We start from the raw sequence: 24,639 nt of genomic DNA, 5'->3' as shown, positions 1-24,639 counted from the left end.
AACCCACTGTCCTAGATATGTTATGGCTTAGAGATACTGGGGTAAAGCTACATAAGAATGAAGCATTTCAAGTCACAGAAAATAAAACCTATTATTTTCAAAGAGAGAAAAAAATTATTTATACAGTGAACTTAATTTTTTTCAGGCTTCCATCATGGAGTAATAAACCAAGATGTAAAAGTATACTGCAGATCTATTAGCAAAAATGATCTTTATTGTTACCATAACAACATATAGAATTTGCTGTTTTTAATGTGTTTTGGGGGAATTTCCCTTACAATTCACTGTCTGTCTGTGGTTTGGTAATCATAATGACTATGTTTCTTTGAACAGAAGGGTTGGTGTGGTGGCATTACACTTGCTTGTACGCAAGGTAGTAGTGAATGACTTCATTTTTCCTTCTCTGTATTCCTAATTAAAAACCTACCCATGGGCAAAATTTTAAAATACTGTAAAATCAGAGCAATAATAAAATCACAACTTGCAAGTACAATAATCTGTGATTGCCACAGCTATTAACTCTACAGCTGCTCACTTCATTTACTTTGGGACAAGAAAGACAGATGACAGCTATCTGCAACTTCTAGCACATTGGTTATGACTCTATTCCTGCCTCTGCTTGAGAAAATTCCATGGAATATTTACGGGTAAACTAACATGATACTGGGATAAATCTGAATAGGCTCACATTGATTTTTAAAAGAAAATCCCATTTGTGATTAACCACGATAATGTGGAAAAAAGATTGGAAAAGACAGAGATTCGAGCCAGAAAGATGGGCTATCATTAGAGGAGATGAAAGCAGAAGGGTTAGTCAGTACTGGAGTTTGGCAAACTTGGAAACCAGAGAAGGACACGGGCTGGAAAACCAGGATGCTGGAGAAAGTCCTCTAGAATGACCAACCTCAATATATTGGTTAAAAGGAAAGGGGTGCTCAAAGTAGTGGTTAGAGACACTTTGTTTGAGGAGTTGAGATGAAGCAATTACAATAAAACCAGCCATAGACTATCATTAAGCACATCTCCCCAGCTGAGGAGCTGAGTTACTACCCTTGAGTCCAGTGTGTTGGAATTTCACAGCTGGAATTGAAAAGAAGCCTGGCACTTGGTTCATGGAAGAAGATGAAAGAACATTTTGGAAGATAGGAACGTAAGCAGAGAACAGGCATTTGAGAGGAGACCTTAAATAAGGAAGCAGAAATATTGTCAAGATGTAACAAAAAGGAAGGAACACATCCATTCTTCTTGGCTGTTTATCAGCCGTTTGGGTTGCAGACAATTAAAAGGGATACAGCGTGGTCAATGGTGACAGACGGCAAAGGGTTAGATAACTTTGGGAAGGGGGAGTAATCAAAGCAAGTACAGCAATGCAAGACAGCACACCTGAGATAAATGCAGCCAGAGTCTTCTGACTTCCAAATTTAGTTTTTTGTACTTGCAGTCATTCAGATTCCCAGGCTTTTTCAAACACATAAACTGTTCTTCCTTGGCTTTCTTTCTATATGGTTGCCTTTGCAGCTCTTATTCAAATCAATTTAGGAAATATTTATTGAATGGTCTACCAAGTGCTATAGCTTTGAAAATAAATAGGAAACAGTCTTTGACCTCAGAGGCTCACAGTTGAAGTTAGGGAGACAGATATGGTAACCGATAATTATGTGAATATTTGGCAAGTCCCAAAATACAAGTGAATACAAGGGTCAGAAGTCACCCAACATGTTTTCTATTTATCCCTTAATATAATCTTTTCAGCCCATTACTTCAATAGTCTAGACAGTCTTGATTTTTATAATTTAGCTTATAGATTATTTGCTAGTATCTTAAATATATTGTCTTGAGTAAACAGTACGGATAAAGGTTCTACCTAAGTCATCTTCGAGGACATGAATGAGCCATGCAATGAAATTACTTTAGTTTAGTTTAGTAAAATCTCAAAGGCCTTTCAATTCGTAAAACTTTCACCTTAAATACATGTATCACACATTTAAAAAAAGAAAAAAACCCAAGGGATTTAAGTACTCAACACTTTATTTGAAAGAAATGTTTTCCTCTTCTTGTTTATATGTTTGTATATGTGGACCCTCATTTCAAACCTAAAGCAAAATTAGATGGGCTAAAGCCTATCAAATGAGAATAAAACTTTGCTAAAGAAAAATTGGTTGCATAGTATGGCCCAGGTTTTATATAAAAACAATTATAATAACAAAACAAACTATTTGCATATTCATAGAACAAATATTGAAGAAAATTGAAGAAGACATAAGGAAATGGAAAGACTTCCTATGCTTCTGGGCTCACAGAATTAACATCGTGAAAATGGCAATACTGCCCAAAGCAATCTACAAATTCAATGCAATACCCATCAAAATCCCAACATCCCTCTTTAACAAGATAGAAAAGGCAATACAAAAATTCATATGGAGTTACAAAAGGCACTGAGTCACAAAAGCAACCTCAGCAGAAAAAAACAGTGCTTTAAAAATATAATATCAAACTTCAAATTCTACTACAGAGCTATAGTAATGAAAACAGCTTGGTACTGACACAAAAACAGGCCTGAATAGAAGACCCACAAGTAAACCCACAGGCCTATAGCCATCTAATAGTCGATAAGGCAGCAAAATACATAGGCTAGAAGAAAGCCTCTTCAACAAATAGGGCTGGCAAAAATAAATATCCACATGCAGAAAACTGAAACTAGATCCTTATATATCACCATGCACAGCATCAATTCACAATGGATTAAAGACTTCAATGTAAGGCCTGAATCCATGAAACCATTATAGAAAGGAATAGAAACCATTAGGACTCCTTGAAAGAGGCAGAAACTTTCTTTAGTAAAGATCCAGAAGCACAGCAAATCAAAGAAAGATTCAAACTAGGAAGTTTCTGTATAGCAAAGAACATAGCCAACAAGCTACATATCAGACAATGGCCTACTATCCATAATATACAGAGAACTTAAAACATTAAACTCTCAAAAAACCAACAACCCAATTAATAAATGGACTAAGTGAACTAAGAGAGTTATCTCAGAAGTAAAAATGGCTAATAGGCCTGGAGGCTGAAATGTGATGATCACATAGGCAGGAAAGTCTGTGAGACTCTTATCTCCAATTAACCACCAGAAAACTGGAAGCAGTACTGTGGCTCCAAGTAGTAGAGTACTACCCTTGAGTGAAAAGCTCAGATATAGCACACTGAGTTATAGGCCCTAAGTTCAAGTTTCATGATCAGCCAAAATAAAAAGGTCAACAGACACATGAAGAAATGCTTAACATCTCTGGCCCTAAAGGAAATGCAAATCAAAAACAACACTGTAATTCCACCTCACTTCAATTGGTATGGTCCTTATCGAGAAAACAATAACAGATATTGGCAAGTATTTGCTGTTGGTGGGAATGTAAACTTGTTCAACCACTTTGGAAATAGTGTGGAGGTTCCTCAATCAATAAATAAACAAGTATACTAAACATACAACTACCCTATGACCCAACAATACTCCTGCTAAGCATTATCCAAAAAATTACAAATCAGGAGACAGTAAAGCCACCAGCAGAACCATAGTCATTACAGCATTAATCACCACAGCCAAGATATGGAATCATCCTAGATGCCCCAGTGTCATACATACACAATGGAATTTTACTCATTCATCAGAAAGAATGATATTTTATCATTTGTAAAGGAGTGAAAAGACGGGAAAAAAATTATACTGGGTGAAGTTAATTCAGGCCCAGAGAAACAACATTGCATATTTTCCCTTCTATGTGGAAGCTAAAATTTGTTTATAAACTTACAGTACATTGGGTGGTATGCAAGTGTCTACAAATGTATTAACTAAAATATGGTAGATTCAAGGGAGAACTTAATTCATCTAATTTCTTTGAGAGCCCAACAAAAGAAGCACCAGGAAACAAGTACTTGCAAGGGGTGGGGGAAGGTAAAGGGGAGAAGGATAGTTGAATAAAAGGAAGGGGGAGAATGAAGTCAAGAACTCAATGTATACCTACATCGATATATATATATATACCTACATATATGTAGACATATGTCTATCTATCTATCTATCTATCTATCTATCTATCTATCTATCTATCTATCTATCTATCTATATGTGTATCTACAAAGTTAAGAGAATTAAGCTGGGCGTTGGTGGCTCATGCCTGTAATCCTAGCTACTCAGAAGGGTGAGATATGAGGATCGTGGTTCAAAGCCAGCCAGGCAGGAAAGTCCGTGAGACTCTTGTCTGCAATCACCCACCAGAAAACCGGAAGTGGCACTGTGGCTCAAAGTGGTAGAGGGCTAACCTTAAGTGAAAGAGCTCAGGCACAGCAGCCACGCCCTACAACTCCACTTCTATCTCCAGAGAGACACACACACATACAGAGAGAGAGAGAGAGAGAGAGAGAGAGAGAGAGAGAGAGAGAGAGAGAGAGAGAGAGGTTAAGGGATGGGCTGGTTTGGATGGGTGAGAATGAAAGGTAGCTCTTTTGTATAACTACTTAAAATTTTTTTTTGAAAAGAAAAACTGGTTGTATAGTATGGTCCCAGTTTAAGAAAAACAATTATAATAACAAAACAAGCTACATGCATATTCATAGAGCAAATATTGAAAGCATTCTACTGCAAACTGTTTAATAGAGATGATACTGGGTAAGGAGGGGAAAGCCTCTGGGTATATTGTATATTATTCAGGCCATAAAACTCTTCTTGTGAGTAGACTTAAGTTTCCCAAGCAGAAGAAAAATAAAATCTCTGCAGCCACTTAAGAGGATGACGAACGTTTATGACTAGTGAAGACCTAGACATGCATCCAAATGCACCTACAGCATCCTGCTCCTTGCACAGGGGAAAGGCAATACACTGCTGCCCTTCCCTGTTTACTCTATCTCTTAACAGATCCCAAATCCTCTTTGGATTTCTTAAGAAACAGACCACTATTTGGTGCCACATCTATCCTCCTGTTAGCCTTCCACCACATCCTGCCTCTAGCTAGATGAGGCTCTTTATTTTCCCAGTATCCTTTAGTCTGTAAAGATGTTCTAATGTTGTTCTCACCTGCAACAGTCTATTCACCCTTCAAGGCCAAACTCCAGTCTCACTGCTTTTGGGAAGTCTTTCCTCCATGATTCAGTTCATTCTCCTTTCATAGCTACAGCCATGAAGATCTAGGCACACCATCTCTTACTTCTTTATACTCTAGGCTTTTAAACTTAATACTACCTGTAATGCATTTAAGAACTTAAACTCTAAATATCAATAAATAATAAAAGCTTATCTTTACTTTGCTGTAGAAGATTCCAGCATCCCACACATATAAAAGGCTATATACTCTGATTACTCTGGGTTATTTCTTGGATGTGTCTTTTTATTGTTAGACTTCAATAAGGCACAAAGATTTAGTGTAAGACACTTAGCTCTACAGGTTTTGTGATTTGGAGACTCACCATTTCATTCCTTTTCCTCCTCTTATAAAATGAGCATTATTATTAGTTTTTTTTAAAAGACTTATTAAAGCAGATTTTAATGCAAATCCATAAAATTCAATAGATATAAACAATTCCTTTAGGAATTAAACAAGGGACACATACAGAATGAGCCTTTTTGTAAAGCAGAAGGAGGGAAGGTCCAGGAGAAAGAAATAATTAGCACTGCCCCAAAATCATGAACTAGATTAAGGGTTTGATGTACATGAACATAAAGGATGATGTAAGGGCAGTGACTTGTGCGAGCCATCTAAGAATAATTTGTGTCCGCGAGGAAGCTGTAGAACCTAGCCCTGGAGAAACTTCTCCAAGAGCTCTTTCTGTACAAGTACATGAAATGTTTGCTGTGCTTTGCACATTCAGTCAAATACTGCCCTGGGTAGAGCTTGTAAAGGGTTAGAGAGCCTATGGCAGGGACATATCCCTTCCTGGCTATCAGCAGCAAGAGCAAAAAGTAAACCCATCCTCTTCCCTGAACTCGCCTTTCATGTCAACTTGGCCATTTTTATGTAATCACCACTAGAATGACTCTTCTATTGAGTATGATACAGGATGCTGAGAGAGTTAAGAAAATGTGCACATCCTTTAGCCACGTTTTACTGGACCACAATATCAAAACTTATCATTTCTTTTAAAGAACAGTAATTTTTTTCAAAGTTATTTCTGGCACCTTGTTCTCATCTCTGTACTAAAATAAAAATTCTCTTTCATGTACCCACCTTTCTCAGGACATACCTGTACCACAGCAAGGATAGCCTAAGACTTTTACCTCCGAATCATGGCCTCCTCAAATCACTCCTCTCAATCCTAATACCTTTCCTTCAACTTCAAAGAAGGAGGAAAAATATTTGAAAGAGGAAAATTTTGAGTCATAAGAAGTCTCAGAAGAACTTAAGAGATTTTTGACTCAAATAAAATCAAACTAAGACATCTAGCTTCAGCTCCAAGGACATAAAGATTCAAGGTGGGCAATGTAAAGATGAAAGATCCTGTCCCCCAAAAAAGGAATGGAGATGGGTTATTTAAAGTGATCGCCGTAGTAATTCCATGGATTTCCTGATGAATAAGAATCAACCCAGATGCCCCTCCATAGATGAACTGATCAAGAAAATGTGCTTTGATACATATTGGTATTTTATACTTCCATTAGAATGAATGACATCGACCCATTCATAAGGAAATGGAACCTGGGAAAAAGCAAATTAAGTCAAGTAAGCCAGACCCAAAGAAACATTTGTAATAATGAGTATATGCCTAGGATAGTCTTTGTAGAGGCTCACAATAGCCCAACAGCTATATACATTTGACCATATAAAATGATGCTAATCAAAATGATCTCTGGGATATGAAAACAAGAGGGTTTGTTTCGTGGTTGTCTTGTTTTCTTTTTTTTTTTCTTCTTTTTTTAAGTGTACTGTTTGCAGTTATTTCTTTTTTTTTTTTTTTCTCCAATGGTTTATTCCCCATGGCAACTGTCTCTGATTTCTATATTCTTTGTCTTGTATGTAAGTTTATCTGATCTGGGGAAGGGAAGGGGAATCACAGAAACAGTGGGACAAAGGGTGAACCAATGCAACAGGGACACTCACTAGACACTATATTGGAAGTGAACTTTCCAATGTGTGCAGAAAGGGTGCGGGGAGGAGAAAATGAGGGAGGGGTAGCACTGTTTGAAAAGAAATGCACTCATTGCCTTACTTCTATAAACTGTAACCCCTGTGCACATCACCTTTGCAAAAGAAAATAATAAATAAAAAAAAGAAAAAGCAGTGCCCTATTCTGTAAAGTACCACCACAAGTGAGGGGCTGGAGGATATATGGTGATATCTAAGCAGTCCACCAAGAGATTCAAATGCCAGGTATAGACTATGAAGCAAACTCCAATGTTGTCAGCAACTAGCCCTGAATAAGTTCAGTAGTAAATGCTTTCATTTCGGATGACCAAATGTTTTTGTTGGCATTGGAAGAGAGAGGCAGGTTAGTTGACTAAGTACCCAGGACTTGAAATGTTCTCTTCCTCCTCCTCTTGCTCTTCTTCTTCCTTTTCCTCTTCCCCTTCCCCTTCCTCCTCCCCTTCTCCTTCTCCTTCTTCTTCTTTCCATCTTTGGCACATAACACTGGCTGATTCAAAAAGTCACACATCTTAGGTAGATGGGTTACATGGGAAGCGTCTTCAAGTTCAAGGTAATGATATTTTGGAGAGTTCCTATTTGCCAATGAGGCCAGCTCCAAAAGTTATGCCCTGAGGATTTTTTCGGTGTTTAAAACTGGCTGCTTTGTGGCCCTGTAGTTGAAGACCTCTAAGACTTCACTGTAGAAATGTTATTTTTTAAATTAAGCATTAAAATACAGTCTAGCTCACATTTTAATATAGAAATTCTGATGTCAAAAAGGGAAGGTTAGGAATGTCTGGGTCAGATAATTTTGAGATCAGCTGAACCTATTAAAAATTATAGTCAAGCTGTTAAAATTATGCCTTATATCCCATGTGTAATAAACGATGTACATCTTTGTATTTCACAATTATTCATGAGACTCTCCATTTCATTATTGTCATTTTTTAAAGAAACTACCTCTTTTTTCTTTCACCCCAAGAGAAATCTGATTGCAATTGGAACCTGCGTAGAAGGTCTGATGCCCTAGCAACTAATTGGATCCTCTTAAAGGTTGAATTTTATGTCTGACCTATTTAGAGATCTGAAAAGCTTCTCTTCGAAAAGCAGGCATCTCAGATCTTAATTTTTAAGTGTCAAGTATTGCTGAAGTCAAGGTTAAATGAGTTGATAGTTTGAAGCTACACTCAACACAATTCTTAGAGGTTTTTCTTTTAAGCTTAAATGTAATGCATGCTCTAATGTTTTTTAAAGCTTTACTGCCTTACATTTCATGTGTGATACAAAGAATATATTTAGGTTGTTACATTCTTAAGTGACACCCAGGCATATTCCATATCTTAAACATAAAGATTCATAATGGCATGTATGAATGACTGGGTTAATTTCATGGGTGCTCCCTGTGTGTGTGTGTGTGTGTGTGTGTGTGTGTGTGTGTGTGTGTGTGTGTGTGTGTGATGGGGCTTGAACTCTGGGCTTGGGCGCTGTGTGTGTGTGTGTGTGTGTGTGTGTGTGTGTGTGTGTGTGTGTGTGTGTGTGTGTGTGTGTGTGATGGGGCTTGAACTCTGGGCTTGGGCGCTGTCCCTTAACCCTTCAGCTCAAGGCTAGCACTCTACCACTTGAGCCACAGCGCCACTTCCAGTTTTCCAAGTGGCTTATTGGAGATAGTCTCACAGACTTTTCTGCCCAGGCTGGCTTTGAATCACGATCCTCAGATCTCAGCCTCCTGAGTAGCTAGGATTACAGGCATGAGGCACCAGCGCTGGGCTCAAGGTCGCTAATTCTTGTTTGGAGAAGTTAACCTATAAGAATGAGCCTAATCTAAACAATATATTGTTTTTCTCTTTGAGTAAGTCTATTCTGACTAAGATATTGTTGTACTTTAAGAGCCAGGTGAGAAAAAAGTCTTCTAGGAGATTACAAAGTTCTATCCATAGATAAGTTTTATTGGTCTGTTTCAGATTATAGCCTTTCAGAATTTGAACTAGGCTTCTCCCAAACACTGGCATGTTCAAGGTCATCGAGAACAAGTTGTCCAGCCCAGGGGCAATGATTGTGTGCACTGGCTCTAAGAAGGGGTGTGGCTGCCTGTTGACCATCCTAGCAATGTCCTTTTCTCCAGCTCCATCACCCTCCAGCCTCCTTCTGTGGGATGCAAAGGCTCATGTCTCTATCTTTTCCACCGCCATAGACAGCTTTTCACATAGAGAACAATGACAACATTTAAAATACTCTATGTGAAGAAGGATCTTTCATCTTGACAGAATAATTGCATCAGAAAGTTTCACTGAGAACAGCTCCGAAAGTTTTCTCTTCAGATTTTTGTCTTTTTTTCCCCCCTCTTTAGTACCGGGGTTTGAACTCAGGGCCTCACACAGCTATGTAGACTCAGCACCACTTGAGCTATTCCACTGGCCTAGAATCTTGTCCCTTAAATGAAAGTGAAATGAAGATATATCTTGGATAATTTGGTTCTGTAGAGTGGATAGGGGCAGTGAACTGAGTTGAAAGTTAGGGTGCTTTAGTCAAAAGAGCACAGTATTTACTAAGTACCTACTTAACTGTCCCTACTGGAAAACTAAGGGCAGAACCAACAATCTAGTTACAAATATAAATAGAGCCTTAAGAGTGATAGAGTCACCTGAGTGAGGATAAACACAATAAAAACCAATCTTAGAAGGGAGTAAAAGTTGTAAACTTGTAGAGAAAGAAGCAGACAGGGAGGAAATCCTTCTAAACTCCCAGCAGAACTAGAGAAACAAGCTGAAGAAGCTAGAACCTGAAAGTAGCAAGAAAACAGATGGGGGAATATCAGTTGTTACACCACTCTGCCATGGGAAAAAGAGCAAGTACATGGTTATCTGTGAGTGTAATGTAGAACACTTTGATTTGCGGATGTTCAGGGCCCATTTAGAGGGAGAGGCAAAGGATGGAAGATCAACATGCATTGTACTCATCCGTGAACATGTTGAATGAAACCCCTTTATACAACTACTTAAAGGTAATTAAGATTTAAAGAAAAAGAAGTGTCTTAATTAAAAACAACTGTTGATCAAATATTCTAGAGTTTGGGATAGAAAAGGCAAGTGACACGTTCTAACAGAAAACCATAAAGCATCTCGAAACATTTTGTTGTTATCATTCATAACAGCAACGACTTCTCTGTTGGGTAGACTCTATAGATATCCAGATTGCAGTAAGATGGATAGTATGTAAATAAGAGTTCCTTATGGTTTGTCTGTTACTAATTAGGGCATATATGCATGACCTATGTTGCTATAACATTCATCACATTCAGTTTGCACTCAATCTTAGTATCTACTTTTTGCCTTTGCTTTAATGTATTAAAATAACTCTTTCTTAAAGCAGATAATTCCTGGTGACATAACTGAAGATAAAGTAATTTTTTCTCTCATCAGGGGAAATACAAGGGAGGAAAAGGATGGAATGTCACCATTCGTTTGCCTTCTTATAAAGCATGACTGAATTTTAGATTACCTATCCGTTGCACATGCTTTGTGTACCTTCTCAGACCTGAAAAAATCTCATAGCTACACTATGCTGTCCCAGTTTCTTGTGTTAATTTACTGTTGTGCGTGCATGTGTTAGTTTCCTGTACAAAGACACATACACAACCTGATGAAAGCCAGTTCTATATCTTATATGGCATGAGAAGGAACACTGTAAACACAAACAGATGAACAGAGCGCTTCCACTTCCCTTTGTTGACAACTGATTGTGCCCTTTTAACACATTGTTTTGAATAGCAATTATGTGTCATTTACCCAGTACACAAAACCAACACCATACAACTGTTGCTTTTCTTTCCAACAGCCCATCATAAAGAATATACAGAGGACCCCATGTGCTGGTGAAATCTGTCAAGACTGACACCTCTGAGCCCAGAAGCTCTGCTGAAGCCCAGAACAGGTGTATGGCCAGGCTGCTGGGGTGAGAATCTGCCCTGCGCCTCGTATTTCTGCTTTCTCCACTAGCCTTCCTTACAGTGCTTCCCTCTGCATTGGGCGGAGAACAGCTTAAGAAGAACCTCCCATCTGGGCTGCTTCCTTCTGCCAGAGAGGGCTGGCTTCTTCTCAAGCCTGCAAGCATTTGACCATTGCAAAGAGCAGTGAGCATGCTGACTCATTTTATTCACATCTCTCACTAGGGATTCAGCAAGCCAAGGACACACTGTTGATTTCCCTGGGTTTATGGATCTCAGCTCCCCCCAGGCCTGCAACACATTTTTGGGTCGTGTGTTCACAGTGTCCTGGCATCTGCATTGTGGGAAACCTTAACGGAGAGCCAATAGCCCCAACAGCTTCTCCCTATTAAAATGTGCAATTGGATTTCACATGTGTGCTTCAAACACCATTCAGAGCATGATTTACAGGCTACTGTCTAGCCCCACAGCTGTTTTTCCATCCTCCAGACTGAGCTGTTTCTAGGAATCCACCATCCGGCTCCCTGAATGGGAGTCTTCCTACTGTAGGCCCCTTGGTTATTCCTGGCTGTTCAAAATGATGCAAAACCTAGAGTTAGACTTCAAGGAAATACTTACTGAACAAATAAACTATTAATTATTCTTTCCACATAATTACTCCCTCATGAGAACAGCCTATTCCATGCCTCCTTTCTGTTCATGCCACCTTCTAATCAACTTTTTGTCATTGAGTTAAAACTAATCATGGCTGCTCCTTTGATATGGGTTATTTCAAGCAGCTCGGGTTCAATGACTTCTGTGGATACCTCACTAGATGGTTGCCACCCAGCGCTCTCATAACATTCTTTCCCACCAAGAAGGAAACTAAAATTACACTTTTACATATAGGATACGATCTGCCAGTGGCTGAGTCAAAAGGCTGTCTGTGTTAGACAGAGTTAGTCAATATCAAGTGTCATGTTTCTGCAGCACTCACCTTCTCCCTAGTCCAGCTTCTAAGAGTTGAAAACTACTCCCTAAAAAGGTTAAGCTGTTGGAGGGCCAAGTGATGGTACTCAACTTTTCTTAGCCTATACAGAGGAAGATGATCCAGGTAGTAGGAAGTCTATTAAATTCTGTTGTCCTGTGACAAGGAGAAAGGCAAAAGGACACAAGAAAAAATACTCTAGGAAAACTACTTCCTAGGAATGGTGACTGGATGGATCCATTTCATTTAACAGGCTCTACAGGTATAGCTTCCAGTTAGCAGAAAACAATTAATTAATATTTATTAGGTCTTAGTCAGGAGCTGGTAGCTCAGCCCTATCATCCTCAGGAGTTTTAAGGATCATGGTTCAAAGCCAGCCTAGACCAAGAAGTCCAGGAGACTCCTATATCCAATTAACCACCAAAAAGCCAGAAGTAGAGCTGGGACTCAACTGGTAGAGTCTCAGCCTTGAGCAAAAAAGCCAAGCAAGAGCATAAGGTCCAGGGTTCAAGCCCAAGTACTGGTGCATGCACACAAATACACAAGCACAAAATCCTTAGGGAACCCTTCAATTTAGGCTGGGATCTTGCCCTCTGGTTGCAATGTACTATTTTTTTCTCCCAATGAATAGCATCTCAAGGTAGAAAAGGAGCATTTTCTCTACTGGCTCACATATATTTTCACCAAACCCTAAGTCTGAGATTCTTCAAGTTTTTCTGGAAGAAAAGCAAACACCACAGACTTCCTGCTGCATTTCAAACTATTACTCAACAGTTAAGGAGATCATAAGCACAGTTTTCTCTATGAAACAGAAGTCCTTTGAGGCAGGATACCAGTAAGGGGTTAGAATATTTAACACAACGTTTAATAGTTTGCAAAATTGAAATCAAGAAAGACCTTTTTTTTTTTTGCCTCAAGAGTTACCTTTCCACTCTCTCCTATACACAAACCTCATGAAGAAAAACAAAACAAAACAAAACAAAAACCCTTATTTGCTGTTTAGATAATACATAAATTATACCAAGTTAACAAGTTGGGCCACAAAGATCAAGTCACTTGTATAAACCCATACTTAAAACAAAAAAACCGACCAAATTCAAACTTGTTATAAACAATCCCCTAAACCACATTTGCAATCAAACATGAATACAGAAATAAATTGACCATCCATTAAGTACCTTCGATGTGCCCAATGTCATACTAGATATTTCCCATGTACACCTTTGCTCATTAATCTCCCAAGAAAACCATCAGAGGATATCACTACCCAACATTACATATAGTTATAGGGAAATAAGACTGCAATGGGAAAGACAACTAGCACTGAGAGAAATAAGATTCAAATATCCAGGTCTTAGAGCCATGTTCCTTCTGGTCCACCAAGCTCCTACCAAGAATGGAAGAGCAGACAGCTTGGGAGATAGCCCTTTTGCTGGAATATTCAAGCCAACAGCTCTGAGATACTGCCAAGAGGGATTGAAGGATGACACAAAGAAGAACAACTCCAAATTCTACACTGCCAAGATCCACAGCCTTCTCTCACTTCTCTTCAAAGCATCTGATTCTGGAACTATTCGGGATGACCTGAGGTAGTCTCTTTTCCAGGTTGATGAGGACAGTAAACAATAAACTTTCCCTTCATTCACTATGCCATTGCCTGAAGCTCCGAGACTCTACTCTCTTTTTCTCCCCAACAAATTTTGATCCTGCTGTCCATGGAAAACATTTCTATGTTTCTTCTGAAGTTCGCAAATTGATTACTTCCCAACCCTTTCTCAACATCCATCAGTTATAAGAAATCACTGTACTATTTTGAAGCCTGTACCACAATATCATATGATCTGCCCAGACACGTGGTTTCCACTCAATCCATCCATGCTCTTCCTACTCTGAGTTCTGTGTAGTTAACTTAATATCCAGCAGCCCAAATGGCTCACAGAACACAACATTCACAATAAAACAGGATATAAAGTTTAAAAAAAAAACACAAATAGAAATCTGGCAGATATTGCTTTGCTCAAACCCACCATAGAAGAATCCAGACAGACATACCTACCCAGCATGTTCCCTCCACAGGCAATGCTAACATGGTACCCAGAGATGTTTCTACCCAGAACTCTACTTACTTGCTCAGAGCTCAGATCGCCCCCAGCTCTAATATCTAGGTTACCCCACAGTTCTTCCTTCACTTAAGCCATCCTCTTTCCATTTAAGATTTCCCTGTGGGAAATTCCTTCAGGGCCACCTCACTTCTAAATGATTAATTCTGGCGTGGAAGCCTGTTCTTACCATTGGAGTCTTCTACTTCTTCAGCTGGGGTAGTCTTTTGTGAGGAGTGGTGGGCATGTGAGGAGAGGAGACTGACAATCCGTGGCCGGGGGAGGGTCAGGGATTTTCCATGGACTTTGAGGGAATGTTCCTTCAACTGGCTGATGGTCATGGTAGAGAATGAGCACCAAGAACACTTGTAGGCATGTTCACCTGGAAGGAGATGGTGACAGGGACAGAACAAGAGATAGTGGGGAGGGGAGAAAGCACAAGTAGAAAACAATACAGTTAATGCCATCTAGAAAAGTGGTTCTCAAACTTTGTGGTCTAGGAACCCTCACAGGACAATCACTGGCCCATTCCCATAACCAGAGGCTTCTTGGGGAAGAAACTTCCATAATCAAGTCAACCTGATCCCTGTTCATCTCATGTGCTATGGATAGAGGTAAGATTTGCAGACCAGTCTCACTGATTGTCTGTTACCTTCCTTAGAACGGAATCCCAGTCTTCCTCTTTTTTCACACTAGAGATGATTCTGCCACGTTTCATAAACACATAATTCCTAATCTAAATAGCTATGAATGGCCTTTCCAAGCACATAATTCCTCTTCGGAAGTTTCATTCTGCAATTCTTAATCTTTATTTCCAGGCTATCTACATACCTCTTCATCCCAGACTCTTATTTTCCTTTCAATAGTACAAAACCGGGTATAAAATATAACTATATCTATAACTATAACTATATCTAGATATATCTAGGTATATCGATATATCTCTCTCTATAGTTATATATCCATATATCTCTCTCTATATAGCTATATATATATAGAGAGATATCTAGATATATCTTTATGTAGATATATCTAGATATATCGATATATCTCGTGGGGCTTGAACTCAGGGCCTTGGCACTGTCTCTGAGCTTTTTTTGCTCAAGGCTAGCACTCTACCACTTTGAGCCACAACACCACTTCCAAATAATTCTTTTTTTTTTCTCAAAGGAGGAGGTAACAATGCTCAATAGGAAATATACTCATCACCTTGCTCATGCAACTGTAACCCCTCTGTACAGCATTTTTACAATAAAAACCGTACCAAAAAATTCTGAATCAAAAAAATAATAATTCTTTTTTTTTTTTTTTTTGGCCAGTCCTGAGGCTTGAACTCAAGGCCTGGACACTCTGCCTGAGCCTCTTTGTACTCAAGGCTAGCACTCTACCATTTGAGTCACAGTGCCACTTCAGGTTTTTTAAATTTATTGGAGATAAGGGTCTCACAGGGACTTTTCTGCCTGGGCTAGATTCCAACAGCGATCCTCATACCTCAGCCTCCTGAGTAGCTAGGATTATAGGCGTGAGCCACTGGCATCCAGCTAATGATTCTTTTTTTTTTTTTTTAAGAAGAGGATTTCACATGCAAACATAGAAGAGGAGTTGTGCACATCTCTAATATTCTTCAATAAAAAGTATAATTGAGCTGAAATACAGCATAACTTACCAAAACCAAATTAAAATGAGTGATTTACCTTTGTCATAAAATCATCTTTTCTTTTTCTTTTCTGCCAGTCCTGGGGCTTGAAATCATGGCCTGGGCACTGTTCCTGAGCTGCTTTTGCTCAAGGCTAACACTCTACCACTTGAGCCACCATGCCACTTATGGCTTTTTCTGTTTATGAGGTACTGGGGAATCAAACCCAGAGCTTCATGCATGCTAGGCAAGCACCTCAACACTAAGGTACATTCCCACCCCATAAAATCAACTTCTGAGTTAATCATACTTTAAGGATACAGGGTGTGAAGTGGGTATGAAGTGGGCATATATACTAGATTAATCAATTCAGAAATCATTTTACTTTTGGTAACAACAAGCAATTTGGCCTACAATCTGATTGTCCTACTTCTGAAAGTCACTATTAGAAAAGTATCTTTTAACACGTAGAAAACTTTATTCATATATATATGTATATTAAAAAAAATTTGGTGCCTGTCTAGGGACTTGAACTCAGGGCCTGGGCTCTGTCCTTGAGCTTTATTACTCAAGGCTGATACTCTACCACTTGAGCCACAGACACACTTCTGGCTTTTTTGGTGGTTAGCTGGAGATAAGAGTCTCATCAACTCTTTTGTCAGGGCTGGCTTCGAACCACAATTCTCAGATCTTAGGCTAATGAGAAACAAGAATTACAGGCGGGAGCTACCAGTACCGGGCATAAATATCATCATTTATGCTTTGATAAAGGTATTAAGCAAAATTTCAAGCACAAAGAAATAATGTGAACATATCCTCCTGGTGAACTATCATTAAAATAAATTCTTGAAAAATTTGTAATAACACCGACAATAATAATAGAGAATACATAGAAAAGCAAAGCATATTTTAGATGACACTATAATCACAACTCTTCAAAATAATTAACGTCAAAATGGCCAAAAGGAAACACCAAATGTTAACAGTGCTCTTTAGATAATAAGGTTCTGGATGACATATATTTCTTTTATTTTAAATTTTCTGTAATAAACACATATTTTGAAAATAACTATAATTACATTGAGACTACAGATTTGTAAAACCCTCAAATTCCTCAACATTATGCAGCACAGAAAAAAAGTAGAAAGGTCAGAGGTCCTAAGAAAGAAAATATTTAGTTGCAGGAACTTTGATGGGTGGCTATAAATTCCCACAATTTGAGAGAGAGAATTCAATTCTGGATTACTTGTTTGGTCCACACTACTGCTTACTCCTTAATAAAGTAATCCACTTAGAACACGCAAAATAAGTTCAGAGACTTTTAGAAAATGCATTAGCTTTCCTTAGCCAACCTTCTCTCAGTGGCTCAGAGTCTCTTCATAGAGCCTAAGCATCTAAAGTGTGATAAGAGCAGAATCACACAGCTCTCCTTCTCTCTTTCTGGATGCTTCCTTCTTGACAAGCAATGAGCACAGGGAGGCCAGTTCACTCGGTCAGCTCCAAGAACATACATTTCAGTGTGTGCCCTGGAGCCCATGGGCAGCTTCTTCAAAGTCCTTCCCACGAGCTGAATCATTCCCCCAGCTCCCAGCTGGCAGAGGGCTTTTAACAAGGCTGAGACCTGTAGGAAAAACTCACCAAGATTGTCTCCACTGGATAATTTACAATACCCAGACATCAGAAAAGAGTGAGTTGAACTCTTAAGGCTGAGACCTGTAGGAAAAACTCACCAAGATTGTCTCCACTGGATAATTTACAATACCCAGACATCAGAAAAGAGTGAGTTGAACTCTTAAGCCCCTTACTCTGTGGATGTTAGGAGACATTTCCTGAAAACATAATATGACTAACAGATAGACAAGCGCATTAATTAATTTCCCTGTCCCACCAGTGTCCCCAGGGAGGCTTGGGACACCTAGACAGACTTGTGTAGTTTCCCTAAAATAAGTTAGTTTCAAAGGCCCAACGCTGAGGAGACAGTGAAGGATCCAGGTTCTAGATAGTTGTTTTCCATCATTAAAAGTGTTGTAAAGTGTTATACAGGTTCAGTAAAAAGTGACCCTGAAGGAGACTTAGGAATATCATGAGGACTAAATAGGGTATCTCTAACATGGTGGTACACAGCCTAGTAAGTAAGGAATGTCCAGGGATGGACAATGAAGTGACAGAAACCAGCACAGCTCCTGGTCGGTCCTGACTCAAGCAAAAGGAAATGACTAATCAAAGGGCATCTCATAATGTGGTAAATTATCTTCAGTGCGCATAAAAATTCTATGCAGGGGGCTGGGAAGGTGGCTCAGTGGTAGAGCGCTTGCCTTGCATGCCTGAGGCCCTGGGTTCGATTCCTCAGCACCACATAAGCAAAATGAAAAAAGCCAGAAGTGGCGCTGTGGCTCAAGTGGTAGAGCGCTAGCCTTGAGCTGAAGAGCTGAGGGACAGCGCCCAGGCCCAGAGTTCAGGCCCCACAACCGGACCCAAAATAAAACAAAATAAAACAAAACAAAACAACAACAACAAAAAAAAAATTCTATGCAATTCCATTAGCAAGACTAGGTTATTCCAAAAAAATGACTCTAATTCTTACCTGATGGAAAAGTTGATTATTTTGTCTTCAAATAAGCTTTATTTTTCTAGTTTTCTTTATTAGATAAAAGTAAAGCAGAACCTGCAACCACTTCAAAGAATAACTTACGCTCATGTGTGCAACAAAAGACTTTTCAAATCTTGTGAGCACACTCAAGTGATCCACCCATATGAACTCACCAGCATGAGCTTTGAGTATGTGCGTTTTCAGACGGCTGTTGTAGGAGGACTTGAAGGAGCAGAGTTTGCAGCGGAATGGTTTATGGTGTCCGTGGTGGGTCTGCATATGGCGATCCAAACTTGATGTAGAAGGGAAGAAAGGAGAAAGGGCAAGATTTAAAAGGGCATACAGTATCTTCTCATCAGCACTTTCCGGGAATCCACTAGTAAGCTGTTCTTCTGCTTATTTTCAGATGATGGTGCTCACATCATTACAACTAGGCAGGAGTTAATTCTAAGGGGTGGGGACATGCAGGGAGAAGCCAAAGGAAGATGCTAAGACACCTTCTTGGATTGAGATGTAGGGCAAGTTATAGCATGGCAGTTCGTTATATTCTCTTCTACTGAGGAGACAGAATTGGAAGTTATTATTCAAAAGGAAAAGGTGTTTTCTGACCAGGCAGTGAGAATTGTTTTTTAACTTACACACACACACACACACACACACACACACACACACACACACACACACACACACACACACACACACACACACACACACAGTTGAAATTAGAGAAATTTAACCTTTAACAAGTGGGGAAATTTTTTTTGGGGGGGGGCATGAGAGGATGACTAGGGATTGAACTCTGGGCTTTGTACTAGCTAGGCAAGTGCTCTACCATTTGAGCCACACCTCCTTCTGCACTGGTTATTTTAAAGCAGGGTATCAGTTTATGTCTGGGTAAGCCTGGGATTTGATCTTCCTATATGTGCTTCCTCCTACCACCAGGGATAACAGGCAAGCACCACCACATTCAGCCATCCTTTTTCCCCAAAGGCTGGAAAAACAGGTTTGGGCTACTGTGCTATATCATTGGTTGAGATGGTATCCACTCTCGAATTCTGCTTCCTAAGTAGCTAAGATTACACGCTTGAGCCACTGTACTTGACTGGGTTTGCATTTTAAATGGTGGGCTGTTTTACTTTCACCATCCACATTAACATGGCTACAGGACAACAGTAAACATGTCCAATGATCAAAGGGATGGTCATGCTTCCTGATAAACACAACCATGTTTGTTGAATATCAGTCTTCCAGAGCAATTCATGAGGACATTAATTAAAATAAACCTCTAGTACTTCATAGTAATCACTAGTCACAAACATAATAAATCTACCAAACAAGGCATGGGAAGTTGTCATCTGTATGGAACCCTGGAGATCTACACTCCATTCGAAAGGACTCAGATGGGAATACTACTGCTGACCACTTAATGTATAATGCTCCTCTGAGCTCCAAGGCAACATTCTCCTTGGCCTCTGGACATCTCCCTCTGGATGTTCTGTAGCTACTCGACCTGTGTTACACAAGCCCATCAGGGATTTTCTACATAACCAATTCTCTTCTTCATTTCCTCGTTTCTATAAATGGCACTTCTACCCTTCCAGTCAACACTTTCCTTTGGCCCTCATCCCATATACTTTTACTAAGTCACACAGACCTATTCTTGCAGTTATTCCCTAACTTCTTAAATCCTACTGTTACTTCTTCCAAATTATTGCTCCTATGTTGTTGTTTTCTAACTCAAGTGGGGGAACTATAGAGTCAGACCTCCTGAGATAAAAATCATAGCTATGACCGTGTGGCCTTTGGCAAGTTACTTAATCTCTCTAGGCTTTGATCTCCTGATCTATAAAACAGGGCTAATAATGAAAACTGGACTTCACAGGGCTGTTTTAAGAATGTAAAGGAGAATATGTAAAGACACTTAATATAGTACCTTGGCATATAAGGAGATGCAATTAATGTGAGCGATTATCACCAAACTCTACATATGACAAGTTATATAATGAAGAGTCCTAATTCCTGGCATTTAAAGACTCTAAACATGGTCTCTACTAAAGTATCTTTACTTTAGTAAAGACTTTATCTTCTACAGTTCCTTTACATATAACTTCAAGACCAAACAAATGAACTTCCAGGTAGTCCCAAGGAGACTTATTTCCTCACCTTGGATCCTCTCATGGTTTTTTCTTTCTTTCTTTTTTTTTTTTTTTTTTTAATAATTTTTCTCTTTTAATTGTATTTCTTTCATTTATTCACTTTTTTTTTCCTGAGTATGTAGTACTGAAGAATCGAACCCAGGGTTTCATGCATGCTAGGCAAGCACTCTACCACTAAGCCACATTCCTAGCCCCTCTCAAGGCTTTTTTTCCCCCCATACCTTACCTCCCCCTTCTATTCTTTCTCCTTCAGTTAATTCTAATGTGTTCCATACTCTATAAGACTCTTCTTTCCTTTCTTTGAATTCTACAGAATTATACTGGCATCCTTTTTTTTTTTTTAAAGAGATAAGCCTTATTTTAGCAAGTCCTCTGTTTGCTTTATAACTCAACCCTGTGTCCTGAAGCTAGGGTTCAGGACACGGATTATGTACTGTTTATTTTGACATTCTCCCAAGGCACAGTGCCAAGTGCAGGGTCTACTTCTTTATTCAGACAGTGTGATAGGGGCTGTTTAATAAATAATGAGTTGAAGAGAATGAGACAAGTTTTATACCAGTGTATGGATATGATGACAAAGATTGGGTCTGAGGGTGTGTGTGATAATAAAAAGTTTGGGACTTATTCATTACTGCCTCTTCCTGCTTTGCAATAACTCCAACTGGCACCTTTTTTTCTTTTCTTTTCTTTTTTTCTTTTTGGTCGGTTGTGGGGCTTGAACTCTGGGCCTGGGCACTGTCCCTCAGCTCTTCAGCTCAAGATAAGTGCTTTACCACTTGAGCCTCAGAGCTCAGAGCTCCGGTTTTCTGGTGGTTTATTGGAGATAAGAGTCTCACAGATGCTTGGTAAGAAATGTACGCATTATCCTGCCCATGTAATTGTAACTCCTATGTACAGTATGTTCACAAATAAAATAAAATTAAATTAAAAAAAAAAAAAGTCTCACAGACTTTCCTGCCTCAGCTAGCTTTGAACCGCGATCCTCAGATCTCAGTCTCCTGACTATCTAGGATTACAGGCATGAACCACCGGCACCCATCAGCATCTTTTCTTTTTAAGTAGCAAATAGCCTATCATGGAAATGGACTGCAAGCTGGTATTATAATCAACTCCCTCAAAGACTGTGGAATACATTATTGATATTAATCTCTTTTATACAATGAAAAGTTGTGTCTTCTTAGGATCCTCTTCTCTTCTCATCACCCCTTATGGCCTTTCATATCTACCCTAAATTTATGCTTTTAATACTGTGGTGAGTAATGGGAAATTTATACTTCTCAACTGCCCTGGATCTCTAGCAACCATTTTCATCTATAACTTTCTTCTTCTTCTTTTTAATTTTTTACCTTTTAAAGGTACTTAAAGAAAAAAAAAACTCAAGCAATAACTCTTTAGTCACATAGGGTAACAGTCTGAATTTTGTTAACAACTCATTTTTCAAATGGAACTTGTTTTGTTGTTGCATAAATATTAAATATGAGCAATGTTTTTTTTTTATCAATGTCACATTTTCATTGTTCTCTCCCACCTTTCCCCCTCCCATCCCAATCCTCAAGTTACCAAGTTCAATTTTTACATATCATACACTGCGATGCAGTCATTATATTGAAATGGAACTTTATTGCTTTGAATGATGTTAAGTTTGGGCTGAAAGTCTGGAAGATCTACCTCAAATTCATTTGTTCTTAGTATCTGCATCTTCTCTTTGGCACATCAGAGCCATCTTTCAATTCCCCTTTTTGAAATGCCCACATTTGCCGATCACTACTTAGGCCGATCTTATAGATAAAATGGCTGAGGCTCAAGATGATATAGCAGCAAGAGTGAACCATGAATGGAGCCCTTCTTCCTCACCTAAGATTCTCTTATCTCTTAACTACTAAGACATCTCTCAGTAGTTCCCAGGGACAACCCCGCCAATTCCCCGTTACCCCTGGTAACACTTACTTGTGCCTGAAAGCAGAAACAAAGGAACAATACTGGCAGCTGTACTTGTCCTCTCGGGTAAACATGGCCAGGGCCAGATGGCTCCTCTCATGAGAACGCAGCCCCTGCATGGACATCAGGACTCTGTCACATTGACTGCAATGGTATCCCCCCGGCCGGGTTTCATCCTCCAACATTCCATCAAGCAAGCAGTGTCCACCATCCACCCGGCCCACCAGGGCGCCACTGGCATCTTTGGCTGCTTCCAATCCATCCAGGAACAAATGGGAAGGGTCTTCAGCCTCCTGCTAAGAGAACCACACACACACACATGCCCCACCAACAAAATAAATATCCATCATCACAGCGTTCATCTTCTCCCTTCCTTCTCCCAAGAGCATCAGCATTTTCTGTAACGCGTCCTCCCCTGCCTCTCCAGCTCCCCCTAGAGGGAGGGCAAGCCTGACTGTCATTTTTCATGCTACGGTGGGGACTTAGGGCAACATAATCTGGTCCTAGGTTGCTATTGCCTGGGAAATGTGATGGAGACTCTCCAAGCCTGAAGCCAGTTCGCTGATTCCTCATCTTAAAAAAGAAAATTCAAATGGTGATTTTATCTAAACTAAAATAAAGATGTGTTAGGGTTATGGCTCAGAGCAGGGAGGGAAGAAAGAAAAGTGGGGGTGGGGGAAGAAGCAGGGAGAGGACAAGGGAGAAGGAAAGATAGAAAGTAAAAAGGCAGGGTAAAGTGGCCATCGAATAGCCTTGAGCCATCACTTGGAAACAGAGTACTGTCTACTTGCGGCTCTGGAGATGTGGCATTCACCTCTTAACTCAAGGCTGCTGCCAAATAACTAAGGAGCAAAAAATGAAGGAGCAGACATTTATGGATTTCACTCCTTTGATTACTGGATTTCAGGAATCAAGCCCGCAACACACAGCAGTGGATTGCAGAAGAAGCTACTCGTTGCTGCTGTCCCTGGGCTGTCATGGTTCTGCACAAAGACGGAAGCTTCAGTGTTCAAAGAAGGAGAGATTTTACTTTGAGACAAAATTAGCCAAACTTGATATCATAAGGTAATATCAAGAGAGCAAATGGGAAAGAAAGGAAGAAAGGAAGGAAGGAAGGAAGGAAGGAAGGAAGGAAGGAAGGAAGGAAGGAAGGAAGGAAGGAAGGAAGGAAGACAAAAGACTCAAGTATCCAGACAGAAAGGGCAACATAGCTGGTCCACAGGTTGTTCTTATCTGGGACATGAAACAATGTCTGTGAATCCGAAGGTAATACACTCTTCCTCCCACAGAATTCACTTCTGTGATCAGAAATGGTTAGGTGCTTAGCAATATTCTGGGAGGTAGACTTGGGCATAGAAAGTCATTCCTATTTAGATGATGATGTTCAAAATACGCTGCTTTATCCAGGTGGGGTGGAGAGGGAAGATACTGGGCAGCATTCAACAGGAAGAGGGAGTGGAGCAGACAAGCCAGGTCAAAGGGCTCCCGAGGTCAAGTGTGACTTGAAGCCTTTTCCATTGAGATTTAATTACTATCCGTTGTACTCCCCAGCAGACCCAGAATGAAAAGCAGAAAGCAGAGTCTCTAGAGCTCTGTGTCCTCAGCCAGAAATTGACAAGTAAGAGGCGGGCAGTGGGGGGAGCAAATGATGGGAACAGAGTCCACCGGGCTCCGCTCAAGAGCTCTGGCAACTTGGGAGAGGAAAGATCTAAAGGCACTCAGCACAGAATACGAGGACATCACCAAGCCTCTTCCACCCTAGAATCCAACAACTCAGTTCGCCCAACTAGCTCCTCGGAAGAAAACCAGATCAAAACCCAAGCTTTTCTGGAACACCATGACGAGGAAGGTCCGACCTGCAAAGAAATCAAAACAAACCAAAGCAATCCAAGCATAATTTAGGGATGTCCACATCCCAGGATGCTGTCTCCTGAGCTTCTTTAAGCCATGGGTTAATAAGTAACTGGAGTCACTCACACACAGGACAAGGTGCATCTGGACCTTCCCCATCTCACCTTCACGGCCGGGACGCTGCCATACTGGACGTGCTTCCGTAGGTGATTGCAGATGGCTCGGAGCGTTGGGTGCACTTCCACACAGAATTTACACTTGTAGCCCACCACTTTCCTCTCCTTGATCTTTGGCACCTCTTCTAAATGACCAAAAGGCTGGTAAAATACAGTGGTAGCCATCAATACTCCAAGCCC

At 39.9% G+C, this 24,639-nt stretch overlaps 1 protein-coding gene across 2 annotated transcripts in view; it reads right to left on the bottom strand.

The window, feature by feature from the left end:
• Znf462 (zinc finger protein 462) overlaps positions 1 to 24,639 on the bottom strand; it is a 146,241-nt gene that overhangs the window by 53,668 nt on the left and 67,934 nt on the right. For both annotated transcript variants that reach the window (XR_011369566.1, XM_070011153.1), the window contains exons 4-7: positions 24,448 to 24,600; positions 22,442 to 22,545; positions 18,512 to 18,630; positions 14,303 to 14,494 (exon numbers count right to left, since the gene is read on the bottom strand). Coding sequence is in view for 1 of the 2 variants with exons in the window: in XM_070011153.1 (XP_069867254.1) it covers positions 14,303 to 14,494; positions 18,512 to 18,630; positions 22,442 to 22,545; positions 24,448 to 24,600 (568 nt within the window). In the remaining variant the exon portion in view is untranslated. The remainder of the gene's footprint in view (positions 1 to 14,302; positions 14,495 to 18,511; positions 18,631 to 22,441; positions 22,546 to 24,447; positions 24,601 to 24,639) is intronic.

The sequence above is a fragment of the Dipodomys merriami genome, unplaced genomic scaffold, assembly GCF_024711535.1.
Source record: "Dipodomys merriami isolate MVZ:Mamm:240054 unplaced genomic scaffold, mDipMer1.0.p SCAF_11, whole genome shotgun sequence".
Taxonomy (NCBI): Eukaryota; Metazoa; Chordata; class Mammalia; order Rodentia; family Heteromyidae; genus Dipodomys; species Dipodomys merriami.
This window is presented reverse-complemented; position numbering and strand designations above follow the sequence as displayed.